The sequence below is a fragment of the Macrotis lagotis genome, chromosome 1, assembly GCF_037893015.1.
Source record: "Macrotis lagotis isolate mMagLag1 chromosome 1, bilby.v1.9.chrom.fasta, whole genome shotgun sequence".
Lineage (NCBI taxonomy): Eukaryota > Metazoa > Chordata > Mammalia > Peramelemorphia > Peramelidae > Macrotis > Macrotis lagotis.
This window is the reverse complement of record NC_133658.1, coordinates 691,670,738-691,686,265: the sequence shown is the minus strand read 5'-3', so window position 1 is coordinate 691,686,265 and position 15,528 is coordinate 691,670,738. Positions and strand designations below refer to the sequence as shown.

At 35.9% G+C, this 15,528-nt stretch overlaps 1 protein-coding gene across 2 annotated transcripts in view; it reads left to right on the top strand.

Annotated features, from left to right (window-relative positions):
* Nucleotides 1–15,528, top strand: part of CYBRD1 (cytochrome b reductase 1) — a 58,229-nt gene that overhangs the window by 15,950 nt on the left and 26,751 nt on the right. For both annotated transcript variants that reach the window (XM_074215720.1, XM_074215721.1), the window contains exon 2: nt 11,054–11,262. In XM_074215720.1, the coding sequence (XP_074071821.1) occupies nt 11,054–11,262 (209 nt within the window). The remainder of the gene's footprint in view (nt 1–11,053; nt 11,263–15,528) is intronic.

Here is a 15,528-nt window from a genome sequence, read left to right as displayed (position 1 = left end):
GAATGGCTTAACAAAATGTGGTATATATATATATATATATATATATGTGATGGAACACTATTGTTCTATTAGAAGCCAGGAGGGATGGGAATTCAGGCAAGCCTGGAAAGATTTGCATGAACTGATGCTGAATGAGATGAGCAGAACCAGAGGAACATTGTGCACCTTAGCAGCAACATGGGGCTGATGACCAACCTTGATGGACTTGCTCATTCCATTAGTGCACCAATCAGGCACAATACTTTATTTTTCTTCCTTATGGATATGATTTCTCTCTCATCACATTCAACTTAGATCAATGTATACTATGGAAACAATGTAAAGACTAAACACACTGCCTTCTGTTGAGGGTAGGGGGAGGGAAGCAAGATTAGGGGGAAAAAATAGTAAAAAAACAAATTCAAAATAAAAAAAAAATTTAACCAAAAAAACCCCAATGTGACTGAGCTGGTTTGGGATTTACCAGAAAGAACAAATGATGGTCTTTTGAAAAAAATCTGATGTAGATGATTTTTGATTTTGATCTTTGTCATGTTTATTAAACTCATCAAATCCTCTGTACCAAAACAGTGATAGTGTTTCTGTCTGGTGAATAAGTAGAAAAATTTTAAATTATCTAACACAAAGACATTATCATCCTGTACTGGTCATGGAACACTGTAAAATCAATGCCTAGGATAGTCTTATCAAGGAAACAGCAGAGCAATACCTTCTGCTATCTCAGACACTATAATCTGACTTATGTTTGAGATTGTAGCTTGTTCCCATTTGGCCTGTTACAGAGCAAGTTGTTTGGGCTCAGAATGTGATACTGGATAACTATGTTTTAGGACAGAAAGAAAGAAAAGAGACTGGTACTATATATATTTTTCCTAGTGATACAAGGAAAAACTGTTAACATTGGACAATTTTATTTATATATATATATATATATATATATATATATATATATATATATATATAAATTCTTCATTAAAGGAAATCACATTCCTGAGCTGTTGATCCTGCCATTCCTTTTATTCAAAACTTCCAGAAATTTTGATCTACTTGAAAAGAATAGAGCTGTTACTTGGATGTAGGTTAAAAGCCAAAATGTTGCTGCTTCTGTCTGTATATTTGTTTGTGTGTGTGTGTGTGTGTGTGTGTGAGAGAGAGAGAGAGAGAGAGAGAGAATGAGAATGAAAGAGAGAGGTGGGGAGGGAGAGGGAGAGGGAGAGAGAACCTGGGGCAAGACATTTCACTTTCCTGGACCTCAGTTTCTTCACCTGTAAAATTAAGGAATTGGACTAGAAGATTTCTGAGACTTCTTGCAGTTATCAATAAATCTAGGATTCATTAGAATATAAAATTCTGGAGGGTGGGAATTATTTCATTTTTGTCTACAAGCCCAGTATCTATTACCTGGTTCATAGCATTAATTAGATATTTGTTGATTGATTGATCCTATGATTCTACTTTATTTAAACTAAGAGAAGAATTTAGGTATGAAACCTGCATCTTATGGTCATACTAAAAATTGAAATTAAAAGGATAATGAAATCCTTGAAGTCAAATCTTGGTCAGCAAAAAAAAAAAGAGGTGAGCATGTGAAATAAAAGAAAAGGGGTCTTGAATTTAGAGAGCTAAGGAGTACTTGAAAGAAACTAGAAAGAAAAGAAAATAGAAGTTTTGCTTTAACAGAATGAACCAACTGTGGAAGATTTTTATCGATTCCATGAAGTTGAAAATAATCTCTGACATTAAAAAGTTATGCTTTTCTAAGCTTTAACCTCAGTCTCTTTTGAAATGTTAGAGAATGGTTTTACCTCCTAAATCTCTATTTTTTTTGCTAAGGTGCTTGAAATTCCCACAATTATAATCATGTATTACTTTGGGTTAAATCAATTATTTCTTAAGTTCAAAGTCCCTTTTAAAAAGCTAAGATATTACCTAGAAGGCATAAAACTCTTTAATGCCTGTTGATATATTATTGAGGTTAATTAAGCAGAATTTCTAGCTGAATCTGAAAATCAGAGCCTAAAGGGAATAGGGTGAAAAAACTGGCATAAATTAATCATGTGCTGAATTGGGAGTGGTGAGAAGATAGAGGGTCCTGCAAAGGACTGAGAAGGAGGGAAAATATTAAACCAGGAGAAATGCAGAGGAACCAACAATCCTCAGGCTAAGGATACTCCACCTAGCATTTTGATGATGACTCTGAAATACAGATTCTAAAGGACTACTGTGTTCCTAGAGAATACCAATATTGTACTGAATGGCTGGAAGAATGAAATACAATACCTACAATTGTTTGAGAAACCACCATGTGGGAGTTACTCTAATTGATATTTTATCAATTTGATGACTGAACTTTGGTTTGAGTGAAAAAATGTGATGTAATATGTAGGGATCTATTTCTTCATAAATCAAAAGGAGGCCTAATCATTTAGCAATTTTATTTAATAATTAAGATAATTCATTAAATAGTTAGTAAAGATGTATTTAGCTTGGAGAGAATAATGTTATGCACTGAAATAGAGTTTTTCTGAGGTTTTTGACACATTCTCTGAAGAACAATCAATGTTTATAGATACTAGTTGTATGCAGAATACTATACCCAGCAGCAGAGACACTAGGAATTCTGATTAGAGGGAAAAAAATTTATCAGCAATGGAAGTAAGGAGGTGGAAAGAATAGGAGGGGAGATCCAAATTAAATTCAATAAAAATTTATTAAGTGCATACTGTATACTAGACACTGAACTAAACACTAAAGTTGCAAAGACACAAATGAAAAGAGCCTCTGCCCTTGAGGAGTTTATAATTTTATAGATTGCGGGGGGGGGGGGAATAACAAAAGCAGAGGGATAGGGATAGAATAAGTATTAGACCTGTGATTTCACTAGAATGGTGAATGCCAAAGTGAGAAAATTCTCTCTACCAGGGCAGGTCAGGACCTACTCTACAACTTTACAATCTTATAGACTTGCTCAGATCACTAAGAGATTAAGTGACTTCCCCAGGGTCAAACAGACATGATGTTCTAGAAGTAGAACCTGAACCTAGAATTTGAACCTAGAAGTGGAACTCCTAATTTTTAGGCTCTCTATCCACTTTGCTACATTGCCTCTTATATAGAGAAATAATTATAAAATACTGTATATGGAAAGAAAAAAATCAAATGAATGAACTAATTTTAATAGTAGATGAAGTATGGGCAAATAGAAGAGATCAGGAGGGGACTTATGAGCTGAACCTTGACTGGAGCTAGGAATTATAAGAACTGAAACAAGAAAGGAAAGTATTTCAGGCAAAGTGGAAAGACTATGAAAGACATGGACACAGATGGTGAAATGATGGGTATGAGGAACAGCCAGTAGACCCACCTGACTGGAACAATGAGTGTGTAAAAGCAAATAATGCTCAATAAGCCTGGAAAAGAAGGTTAGGTCTAGATTTTGAGGTACCAAATAAAGAAATTTATAGTTTTACCTCAAAGCAGTAGAGAACCTCTGAGGCTTCTTGATCTAGGATTGAGCAAATATTAACTTCAGTCCACAGTTTGATGGAGAATGTATTAGAGAAGGGAGAGATTGGAAGCAGGAAGACCAGTTGGAAGAAAATGAACTAGAATAATGGTGTGGGGGAAAACTAAAGGGATGGATGAGAATTATGTTGTAGAGATAGAGTCCATAAGACTTGGCCACTGACTAGATATGTAGAGAGAGGTCCTTGGCCCAGGAACGTGATGTGGGCTGCAGAAGACATTAGGATTCAAGCAGGACCAATTGGACCACTAACTAGTGAATTTAGCCCAGAATCCCTGTAGTACAACCAACAATCTCTGATCCCCTCAACCCATGAAGAAATAGTAGTTAGAGGTGGCATATGGAAGTGATTGGCTGTAGAGAAAGTAGACAGTAGGCTATGGGAGAGAGATCCAGGAGGGACAATCAGGGGGAAGGTGAGGGACACATTCAGTTGCAATATATGTCATAGGTCTGACAGAAGTTTGTTCTCATCCTGTATCAGTGACTTGTGTTTTTCCATAGTCACCCAATACTAGGTTACCTCTCTGCTAAGCAATAATGAGTTTAAATTTCAGCATGAAAGAGTAGAAAGGGAAAATTTTCTGAAGACTGAGAGTTATCAAATATAATAATTACCAAGGGAGGTTTTAACATCTTATTTTACCTAAACTTAAACACAGACTGAATTGCTAAATGTTGACTTATGCATGATTTACCAAAGGAGTGGACTAGATGTTATTATCCTTTCTAGTCTTTTGAAAATAAAAACTTTTTAAATATAAAATTCAGAATATCTCTTGATGGGAAAATTTTCCATTTTATTTTTTATTTGTGCTGTATTTTAGAAATTGATGACTGTGCAATGTCTCCAATGTTTCTCTAAAAACATGAATAATATAAATTCTCTGAGGATGCATTTTCATTCTATGACATGCTTTTAGTTACAGTTTTCCTTGATTGGCTTGAGTATCTTCGGAACAAAATATGGTGAAATTGAATGTATTGTGCATGCTGAGAAGGTAGGGAAAGGTCTTTGAAATTTTGTTTTAGTGTGATAATTAGAGAGAAGAAAATTTGATGAAAGCTGTGGGAATCACAGTGAATCAAATAAGCAAGCACCTATCAGGTACTGTGCTAAAATGCTGATAATGCAAAGAAAGACATAACACACACACACACACACACACACACACACACACAGAATCACTGCTTCAAGGAACCCATAATCTACTGAGAGAGATAATATGCAAGCAAGATATGTATATCGTTTAAGTTGGAGATGATCTCAGAGGGAAGGCTCTAAGGTTAAGGAGAGCCAGAAAAGGTTGGTTGCAGAAAATGGGATTTTAACTGGAACTTGAAGGACGTTAGGGATGCCAGGATAGGCATGTAAATATCATGGTAGAAACAACTAGAAAAGTCCTTGAGATCAGAATATAGCATTACTTGTGAGATGAATAAAAACCCCAAGAGAGTTCCTATTAAATAATAATCAATTTATTAATTAGGCTACCTAATAATCAATAAATTTATGTCAGTTGTCTCTTTTGTCCAAAGACAAAATCATGGATATTCCTGAATGCTTAAATTATCTAAATACCAATAAACCATGATAGGTAAACAGTTAGGGGGGGGGTGAACATATTGATGAGGAGGTGCTAAAAGTCTTCTGTTTCTCCTGCTGAGAATGTGACTTAAAAATATGACTCAGCTCCCTCCAGAAAACTTGTCAAAGGAATCCATCTCTACCTAGATGACTCTGGTTGGTTTTTCTCCTTATAAACTGAGTTCCTATAGAGTCTAATGGAGGGAAACAATGACTTGAGCTTATTTCCTAAAGGCAAGAATTCACCTAAATTAGATTCTATTTGTAAGGTCTTCAAGTTGGGTAGGGTCCCACCAAGATCACAGAGTATATACTCAGAGAACTTTTAGCTCTGTCCTTCAGTGACTGACTGGCTTATAGGAGCTGTCCCTGAGTCAGGAAATTAAAAGGAAAAATCTTAATCATAATTTAATAATTGATCATTAATATAATAGAAAAATACTCACTTCTCTGACTTAGAATAGCAAGGAGACCAGGTCACTGGATAACGGAATATGTGGAAGAGAGTAAGAAATAAGTAGACAAAGGGCAGGAAGGGGTTAGGTTGTGAAGCTTGAAAAATAAAACAGAAACATTTATATTCGATAGATTAATAGGGAATTACTGGAATTTATCAATTTGATAGTTGAATGGAGGATAGACTTGAGTGGGTAGAAACTTGGGTCATGGAGATCAACGAGAAGGAATGCATCCTTTTTGTTGACCACAGAGTATGAATGAATATTTGTTGATTCTGGGAAGGGGTAATGGCATAAGTTTCTTGATGTGAAAAATAAAAATAAATAAAATAAATAAACCCTCCAAAAATATTAAAAATAAATAAATATACATTTCTCAGTATGATGAATCCCTTCAGTCCCTAAGATGAAACCTTGTATGAAATCTGGGAATCACTCATCATTTTATAGGTGGGGACAATGAGGCTGAGAAAGTTTAAATTACCTATTCAAAGTTAGAACTAGAAGATGACTTAACATTTTATTTCAAGGTCTATCATTGCTCTGCAATTCAATTTAAAGGTGTAGGTTAGAAGTAGCCTAGATTAAATTTGGTTTCCCTGAATCAACTTAGAACTCAGATGTAGAATTTGATATAGCTAACAGGGTCTTTGGAGACACAATATTTTACTGTTCTAAACAGGGATGTTCTGGTAAGTGTTTAACCGCCATCTCTCCAGAAACTAAAAAATTCACACAACACCTTTAAGTTTAATCTGCATTATTAACATTTTCTCCATCACTTTTTTTTTTTTAGGTTTTTGCAAGGCAATGGGGTTAAGTGGCTTGCCCAAGGCCACACGGCTAGGTAATTATTGTCTGAGGTCGGATTTGAACCCAGGTCCTCCTGATTCCAGGGCCCGTGCTTTATCCACTGCGCCACCTAGCCGCCCCCTCCATCACTTTCTTAAGTCTAAACAGCTGAAAAAACAATGAATCAAGTCTGGATTTGTAGTTGTCAATTTGTGAGGAGCAAAAGCTCTCACTGAACATTTTACAAATAACTCTCATTAGTCAGTTGGTTACCAGCACACCTTTGGTTGAAAGGGACATTAGGAAGATCATCTAGTTCATTCTTTTCATTTTATAAATAAGTAAACTCAGGTCTATAGAGTTTCCATTACTTGCCCTAAGTCCTATAGATAGTAAATAACAAAGAGAGGGTTCAAATTCAGGTCTTAGGACTCCAAGTCAAATGAGTCTTCCACTATGCTCTGCTTCCTGTAGGGATTCACCCAGGACCTGTCAGGGAGAGGTAGAGCCTATAGTCCAGCATTACAAAATATACTTGTGCCCTATTCATTTAGGAGGTACTCAGCAACTACTTTTAAGATTCTGAGCTCTGGGTTGTGGAACTTGTGGGTACATGAAAGGCAATCCAGGGAGAAAAGACTTTTCAGGGTTTTTGCAACTTCTGCCTAGTTGGCAAGCTAAGATCAATGGATTTGAAAAGTTATGGTCATACTCTGTCTTTCCAAGTCCTATTTTCCAGGCTGTTAAGTCCTATGTTTCAGGGTTAAGGTTCCACTAATGAAGCATTCTGATAGAAATTGTATTAGAAAGTGATATGAGGAGGGAATTTGGGCTTTAAGAAGATTTTGGAAGAGAGATAACAAACAACTTTAGATGTTAAGTCTTAAAGGAAATGAACCTAAGAATCTTTAGATGATAGCCATAACAAAACATGTATTAATCACCTGCCTATGTGAAAGAAGTTAATGGAGAGCAAAGAATTAAAAATAAAAATAAAAATAAATGGTTCCCGACTTCAGAGAGCTCACAAAGTGCTGTGAATTCTGATCTGAGAGAGCTATTGGTAGTCATGAGATCAATTAAAATTTCATGGAGGAGGGGCAGCTAGGTGGTACAGTGGATAGAGCACCGACCCTGGAGTCAGGAGTACCTGAGTTCAAATCCGACCTTAGACACTTAATAATTACCTATCTGTGTGGCCTTGGGTAAGCCACTTAACCCCATCTGCCTTGCAAAATCTAAAAAAAATAAAAATAAAAAAATTTCATGGAGGAGATACATTTGAGCTGTTTTGAATGTTAGGATTTCAACAAGGAAGAGATGAAAGGGGAGGCCATTTCAAGGAATGACCTCCAAAAATACATTAGAAAGCACAGACCACAGTCAGAGGACAATGAATAGTCTAGTCTGGCTCACATAAGATAGAACTGTATGAAGTAAGAATAAAGAGGTAGGTTGGCATTAAATTGGGGTGGGCCTTCAATGCCAAGCTAAGGTATTTGTATTTTTTTCTCTAGGCATTGAGAAGCCAGTGAAGAAAGTATTTGGTTAAAGAATTAATGTGATCAAAGCTATGTATTTGAAATATTAGTCTGGCAGGAGGTTGTAAAATGGAATGTTAGTATTAATAATGGCATTGGTAGAAATGGAAATATATATATGGAGATATACCAAACACGAATTTGCAACTAATTGGGTGTAGACAGGAAGAAGAATCAAAAAGAATTAAAATTTCTAGCATGGATGATTATTAGTGTTATTAGCAGAACTAAAAAAAATCAGATATTGGGGAGATAAGAGTTGTGTCTTTGTGTGTGTGTGTGTGTGTGTGTGTGTGTGTGTGAGAGAGAGAGAGAGAGAGAGAGAGAGAGAGAGAGAATCAAACAGAGACAGAGCCAGAGAGCCAGAGATAAAGAAACAGAGAGAAAAAGAAGTAAAGGGGACTTTCACAGAACTTTTAGAGAATGCTTCCATTAAGGGAGGGAGTGAAGGAAGAAGAGATATTGAAAGGAATAGAGAGTAGTCAGAAATGTTTGATGAAAACTAGGACAACAACAGAAGCTAAAGGGAGAAGAGAATATTGGGAAGAGTGGGGGTTCTGGGAAGTATAGTCAATAGTGTCAAATGTAGCAGGGAGGCCAATAAGAAAGGATAAGAACTGAGAAAAAAACCACTGACTTTTGCAATTAGGGGGTCACTGTTAACTTTCATCTTGAAGAAAGCAGTTTCAGTTGAAATGAAGAACTGTAAGTAGTGAAATAGCTCACCTGAAAGAAAGCCATGATCATGATAACTTGAACCAATTTATCCAATGATAGGAAACTTGCAAGTATTGGTAGTAACATAGTTTTCCAGGCTTAGGTATTGTTTGGGTTACCTCTAAGGTTATCTTGGTAATTGTTTCAGAAACCTGTGGTACCTCTTCTTTTTTCTTTTCTATAGCTTTTGCTGTTCCTATTCCTGTTTCCAAAATATCTAACAAATTCTGATCATAGAAATTATCCCACATTCCTAAATCTGTCTATTTCTGAGATTTGAAAAAAACTTATACAAAGATCTATGGGTTGTGAATGATTTGGAATGGGGGAAAAATGGAAGAAAGATGACAGATTCTGAAAAGCTCCAAATAGATGTGCTTTACATAGCATGGAATACTCATTGGAGAAAGTCATTCTGGAAAAATTAAATAATTCAGTTTATTAAATATTTATCATAGCAGGAGAAGCTTATGGAATAAAGGATTAGATGACCTTTACAGTCCCTTCAATTCTATGATCCCAAGCCACCACTGCTCATTTATCCCCTTTACTTCCAAATGGAGAATATGCATACTGCATTTCACAGTAGCTATCTTGGAACAAAAAGTTTTGAAACTGGCTTCCTCTGTTTAAAAGCTTTTTTTTCCCCCATGGAGAAAAATGAAAAAATTGTTATTGTCTTTTTAAGTTTGAGGTTTGAGGTTTTTTATGTTTATCCCAGACCTATAATTTCATCATTGTGGGTAAATTCTTATGTGGAAATTCCCGATCAACAACTATGACTTCAAGTTTTAAAGAGTTTCCTAAGTGAACAGAAAGCTTAAGTGACTCGCCCACAATTACATATCCAGTTTCAGGTAGGATGAATCCGGTTCTACATGCTTAATTCCTCTAAAGAAAACTTCTGATGGTGTTAGTTTAAATTCGAACTCTAAAATGTCAAAAAGGATTTCCTTACCCATCCTCACCTCCTTTTTTTTTTCTTCTTTTTGTTCTGGTCTGGGTCTGTGATTTCATTGATAGGAAATTTTGGTGGAGAAACTTCCTTTCTAGCTGTCAGAGAATTCTAACCATAATGGAATGGGGGACTATTTAGAGATGGTTTACAGCAGCAGGTAGAGTTTTAAGTCCCTGCTTGCTTTCAGAAAAACTAATATATTGATGAATTCACAGGGTTTGTTTTTTTTAACTAACAAAAAATATTTCCTAAGCCAGCAGTTCTCCAAGCTTGGTCTGTGGACTTTTGAGAATTCCTAAGACCCTTTCAGAAGGTTAGCAAAGTATAAACTACTATAATAATAATAATAATAATAATAATAATAATAATAATAATAATAATATGACATTGTTTGCCTATTAAAATATGCCTCCCTTTTCTAAAAACTTATCTGAGGGGCAGCTAGGTGGCACAGTGGATAGAGCACTGGCCTTGGAGTCAGGAGTACCTGAGTTCAAATCCGACCTCAGACATTTAATAATTACCTAGCTGTGTGGCCTTGGGCAAGCCGCTTAACCCCATTGCCTTGCAAAAAAAAAAAGCATATAATGATCCTGAGATCAAAAAGTTTGAGAAATTATGAAAATGGGAACTTTTTCTTATTTTAATGCATACAAGTCCAAGAGTTTTGTGTAAATAATTAAATCCTCAAACTTGACCACACTAATAAGCCTTTTTAAAGTACCCTTGACATGCCAGGCATTGTGTTATTCACATAGTTACTGAGGCTTAAGAAGAAAATAAAAATAATAAAGAAATTCAGCAACTGTTGATATCTTCCTTCCCCCCCCATATAAAAAGGGGATTAAATAAGCAAAGTGAGTTTTCATTTTTGCTAGAATAGAGTATATAACGTATGAATTACTTTAGGAACTAAATATTTATGTATATAGAGTTCTCACATTTTCTATACATGTAAAATTGGCAATTTTTCCTTGTGCTATTTGAAATAAAATATTTTGTATTTATACTTAAAATTCATGTAACTTTCCCTCATAGAGAATTACTGCTATTTCTTCTATTCATTGCCAATAACCTAGAAATCTGTTAAGTGGGCAACTAGGGATTATGACCACACCTGTGATTTCTAGGGACTTGCATATGTGAAAGCTCCTTTATCAATGCAAGATAGCACCTTCTCTGCAAACTTAGAGAGAGCTGCCTAGAACATTGAGGAGTTTCGTGCTTTGCCCAGGGTCCATATATAATATAAATCAAAGACAGGACTTGGGTTCAGGTCTTCCTGGCTCTTTGGTCCACTCTATCAAAACCATGCTGCCCCAAAATTCTCTTCTGAGAAACCTGACTTTTCAGTGATAATTTTGAAGTAGCACTTGTTGAACCATATATGACTGTTTATTACTGTAGATAAATCATTAATATTCTATGAATTATTTTGAAAATGTTCCCCTCCCCCCTTTTTTCTCTCCACAGCAATTATTGTCTACCGACTGCCCTGGACTTGGAAATGCAGCAAACTCCTGATGAAATCCATCCATGCGGGGTTAAATGCTGTTGCTCTGATCCTTGCCATTATTGCTCTGGTAGCTGTTTTTGACTTCCACAACACCAAGAACATTCCTAACATGTACAGTCTACATAGTTGGGTTGGATTGACTGCAGTCATCCTTTATGCTGCACAGGTCAGAATTTTTAAAATATTGATAAATAGTACCTAAAATGGCCAAAGAGGCAGTTCAGATAATAGAAGATCTGTTATTATATTTTCAGAATTTCTTGGCAGTCATTACTCTTTTCTACTTGTTTTTATTGCGTTTGCATTTGTTTTCATCATGCATTTCTCCCAAGACAGCCTGGAAAACTGCAGGTCTTGTGTCTATGAACTATGAAATATGAGATTTAAAATTTGATTCAGGGTGTGTGTGTGTGTGTGTGTGTGTGTGTGAAGGCATGTTAGCAAACATACATGTGGGTGAGCTCGTGATGCATGCTGCCTTCCCATTAAATCTAGCTTTGGTTAAAAGATTCAAATGGAGCAGTGGTGGTTTCTTCCAGTGATGTGGTTCACAACCCATCCCATTCATGCTTGCTTCTGCTTGGTCACTTTCTCTCATATCTTCCTAGAAGGATCCATGAAAGTTCTAGAAGACTTCTTGTCTCTCTCCTGATATCACAAAGATTAAATAATATTAGATTAACATTCTTGGAGATTGTAGTATATGTCTTTTTATCTCAATTTGAAGTCCTGGATATTGAAGTCATTCATTTTGCAAATATGTATTAAGCACCCACTATGTGCTATAATTTGTGCTACATAGTAGAGATACAAAGACATAAATCCCAAACTGTCCCTGCCCTCAAGGAGCAAGGAGAAATAATGTGTACAGCAGAGATTCCTAAATTTTTTTGGTTCACATAGCCCTTAGTGACCCAGTGATTTTTTTTCCCATAATACCCCTGGGCCCAAAAAAGAATACTTCATGGTTTGGTTTATTAAATAATGAGTTTGTTGAGGCATCCCAGCATACTGTGGCACAGTTTGAAAATCATACACTTATAAATAAAAGCAAAATATTGACATGGTTGGAGAAGACCCTAAAAACTAGGAGATTAGAAAATACCTCATGTGAGAGGTGGCATTTTTAGCTGAATCTTGAAGAAAGTGTTCAGAGATTTCAAGAGTTAGAAGAGAGGAGGGAAAACATGAAGGACAGTCTATACAGGCAGATAAACAAGTTGATGAAATGTACCCCTACAAGGACAGCAAGGACGTCATTTTGAATGTAAAATGAGTAAAAGAGAGCAATATTTACTGATCCTCGGAGGGTAAGCTCCATCCAGATTCTGAAGGGCATTCAATCCCCATAGGAGGAATCTCCTACGGGAAATAGGAGACTACTAATTCTTCTTGGTGGGGAGAATGATACAGTCATTTCTGACCTGAGCTTTGAAAGTTTTGTGGAGGATGAATTTGAGATTAGGGAAATTTGGGGTGAGGAAATGATTGAAAAAAATCCAAGTGAGATGTGATAAGGGCTGTCCAGAAAAGTGATCCAATATAAAAATGGTTGTATCAAAGCTCAATCAGAAATGGAGATCACTAAAATGTACATAAAGATCCCTGCTGACTGTGTATTGGCTTGTAAACCACCTATTAACATTATCTATGTTGTATCGTAATTTTATTTATTTTATTAAAAATTTCCCATTGCATTTTAATCTGGTTCAGAATATACTGAGTATCATTGTAGCTTGAGAGTTGGGGGAGGGCAGGCTATTTGTTTGATAACCATAGTTGGTACATGATATTCGTCATACCTTCTCAAGCACCATTAATTTGTGAATAGTAGGTATTTATTAAATAGTAAGAGAGTAAATGAATGGATTTAGATGTGACTCATGAGGGAAATGTAAAGTTCCCACCCTGCCATCATTGTCAAATCCCAAGTTTCATATTTGTGGCAAAAAGGATGACTATATCACAATCTAGCATTTTATATAGTACTTTGAGGTTTGCAAAGACTTTTGTATTTGCTTTGTCATTTGATTCCCTACAACAATACTAAGAACTGGGTACTATCATTATTCCCATTCCATAGATGAGAAAAATGAGATTGGGAAAAGTCACATGACTTGCCTAGGTCTACACAGCTAGCAAGTGTCTGAAGCAGGACTTGATTTCAGATCCTTCTGGCTCCAAATTTAGGGTTCTATTCATTGAACGACATAGCCCTTTGGAAGAATTTGAAAGACTCAAAAGCAAAATCCAGAATTATATCTTACTTTCTCTTTACCTTCCAACTATATTTCTTTCAATTTTAAAACACCTCCTGGGCTCAGAGAACTCAGTTAACTCAGAAACCTCAGTTAATTGGAATGCCTGGGGAATTGAGAGTTCTAGTTAACAAAAGTTAAAACATCCCTTGTCGTTGAAAAAAATCCATAAAATGCATCAATCTATTCTGTTATCTTAGTAATCCTAGAATACTGAATATAATTAAACCTTCATTATTTAAGAGAAGGCTTAATTAATTAATTAATTCTGAATGTCAGTTTTCTTTTTACAGTATTAGAGCTATAGAAAGTGTAGGAGTCTGGCAGCTCATACCAGTACATCAACCTCATCATTCACATTTCTATATAGTGAACTGTTAGTGTTTGAACACTAGTTTGTTGCTTACAAAGCACAATAAAAATGTGAGCTATTATTAGCTGCAAAAAAGCTTGTGGAAAAATAATAAAATATTATTCATTTTAACAGATGAAAAAACTGAAATACAGAGGTGTTAAGTGATTTGCTGAAGGTCACAAAGTTTATAAGCATCAGAGTTAGTATTTAAACCTATGTCATTAAATTCTAAATCTGTCGTTCTTTCCAGTGTTGCATAAAACGCACACACCAGAAAAAAATGACATTTTGCTTTGCTTTCTTGTCAATTGTCTCTTTCTTAAAGTATAATCTAGAAAAAAATTCCAGTTATTTGGGGGTTCAGAGTAGCTGTTTTTGCTGTAGGATAAAAATCGTTTCTGCCTGAAGGAATTTCCTGTCTAGGTCAGAGGAAAGGAAGAATATTTGACAGTAGGGAAAAGTATCCAAGTACAACTAAAAAAATGGAAACCTCAGAAGATGAGTCAGGACACAACAATACTGGATTGTGGAGGCTTGGTTCAGTATTCTGTGACCCTTTCTTCTCCTACTTCCTAATTCTCAGTTGTTTTTTAATCACTCAACATTCTTAGCATTGCTTTTAGAAGGAAGACTGCTTCCTCTTGTCCAGTTGGGTGAGAACAGAAGGGGGCGAGGCTTCTTCTCTGGGACTCTTGCATACAGTGGACATTCAGGTGCTCCTTTTGAATCAAATCCATTAGCTTGGGACCTCTGGTGGAACCACGATGTTGAGTGAAAATTTCAGCTCCATAGTTATCTGCAGCCACATTTCTTGGTTAGTGGAGTGGAAAGAAGACTAAAAAACTGTAGGGCTTGGATCCCATTGAACAAGCCTACTGAAGCAGAACACTGTGCTAGGTGCTAGAAAAGATGCAAAGTTTAGATAAAGACACAATTGCTACCCTACCACATTTGAGAGTAACAAGATAAGGACATCAAGTGAAAATGGAGGCTACATTCTTGGGTATCAGGAGAAGAATGCATTTTATTTGGGTTTTAAAAACTGAGTTTGTATTTAATGGAGAGAGAGAGAGAGAGAGAGAGAGAGAGAGAGAGAGAGAGAGAGAGAGAGAGAGAGAGAAACAAGAGAAAATTCCAGTTAGAGAGAACAAAGCCAAGATTTAGAGAGAGAATACATTGTAGGTGTGGAAGGCAGAGAGTAGTCCTTTGTAGAATAATATGATTTAAAGCTAAGAAAATGACAGACTGTGAAGATAAATTATTTGGGGAGGGATTGGGGGATTTTGAATGCCAGGTTAAAAAGTCTGAATTTAAGTAATGAAGATTTTGGAGCAAGAAAAGGGCATAATGTCTATTTATAAAAAAGATTATGCCCAAAGAAGAATGAAGGACAAATAAGAAAGAATAGAGTTGGGAATATCTGTTAGGAAGCTCTTAGTGAGGATTTTGACTGGGGTGTTAGCAGTGAAAATAGAGAAAAAGGAACTGATGCAAAGGGTGTTAGGAGAAGTGAGGAAGAAAGAAAAGACAAATGAAAACCTAGTTTCAAACTTGGGAAACCATAATAAAAATAGTGAAGTAGAAAATAGGGACATATTTGGGAGTCAAGTTGGCAATTAGACTTACATATTTTAAAAAAGTGGTCAGGGATGGAAAGATAGATTTGAAAGTCAACTGCATTGAAGTGGCAGTGGGATCAAATGAATTACAAAGGGGAAAGGATGTCCAAGGAGAAGAGAGGAGAGGCAAGAAATAACCTTTGATGGTACAGTCCAGCCTGAAACACTAGTAAGTGTGTGACTTTGGGCAAATCACTTAA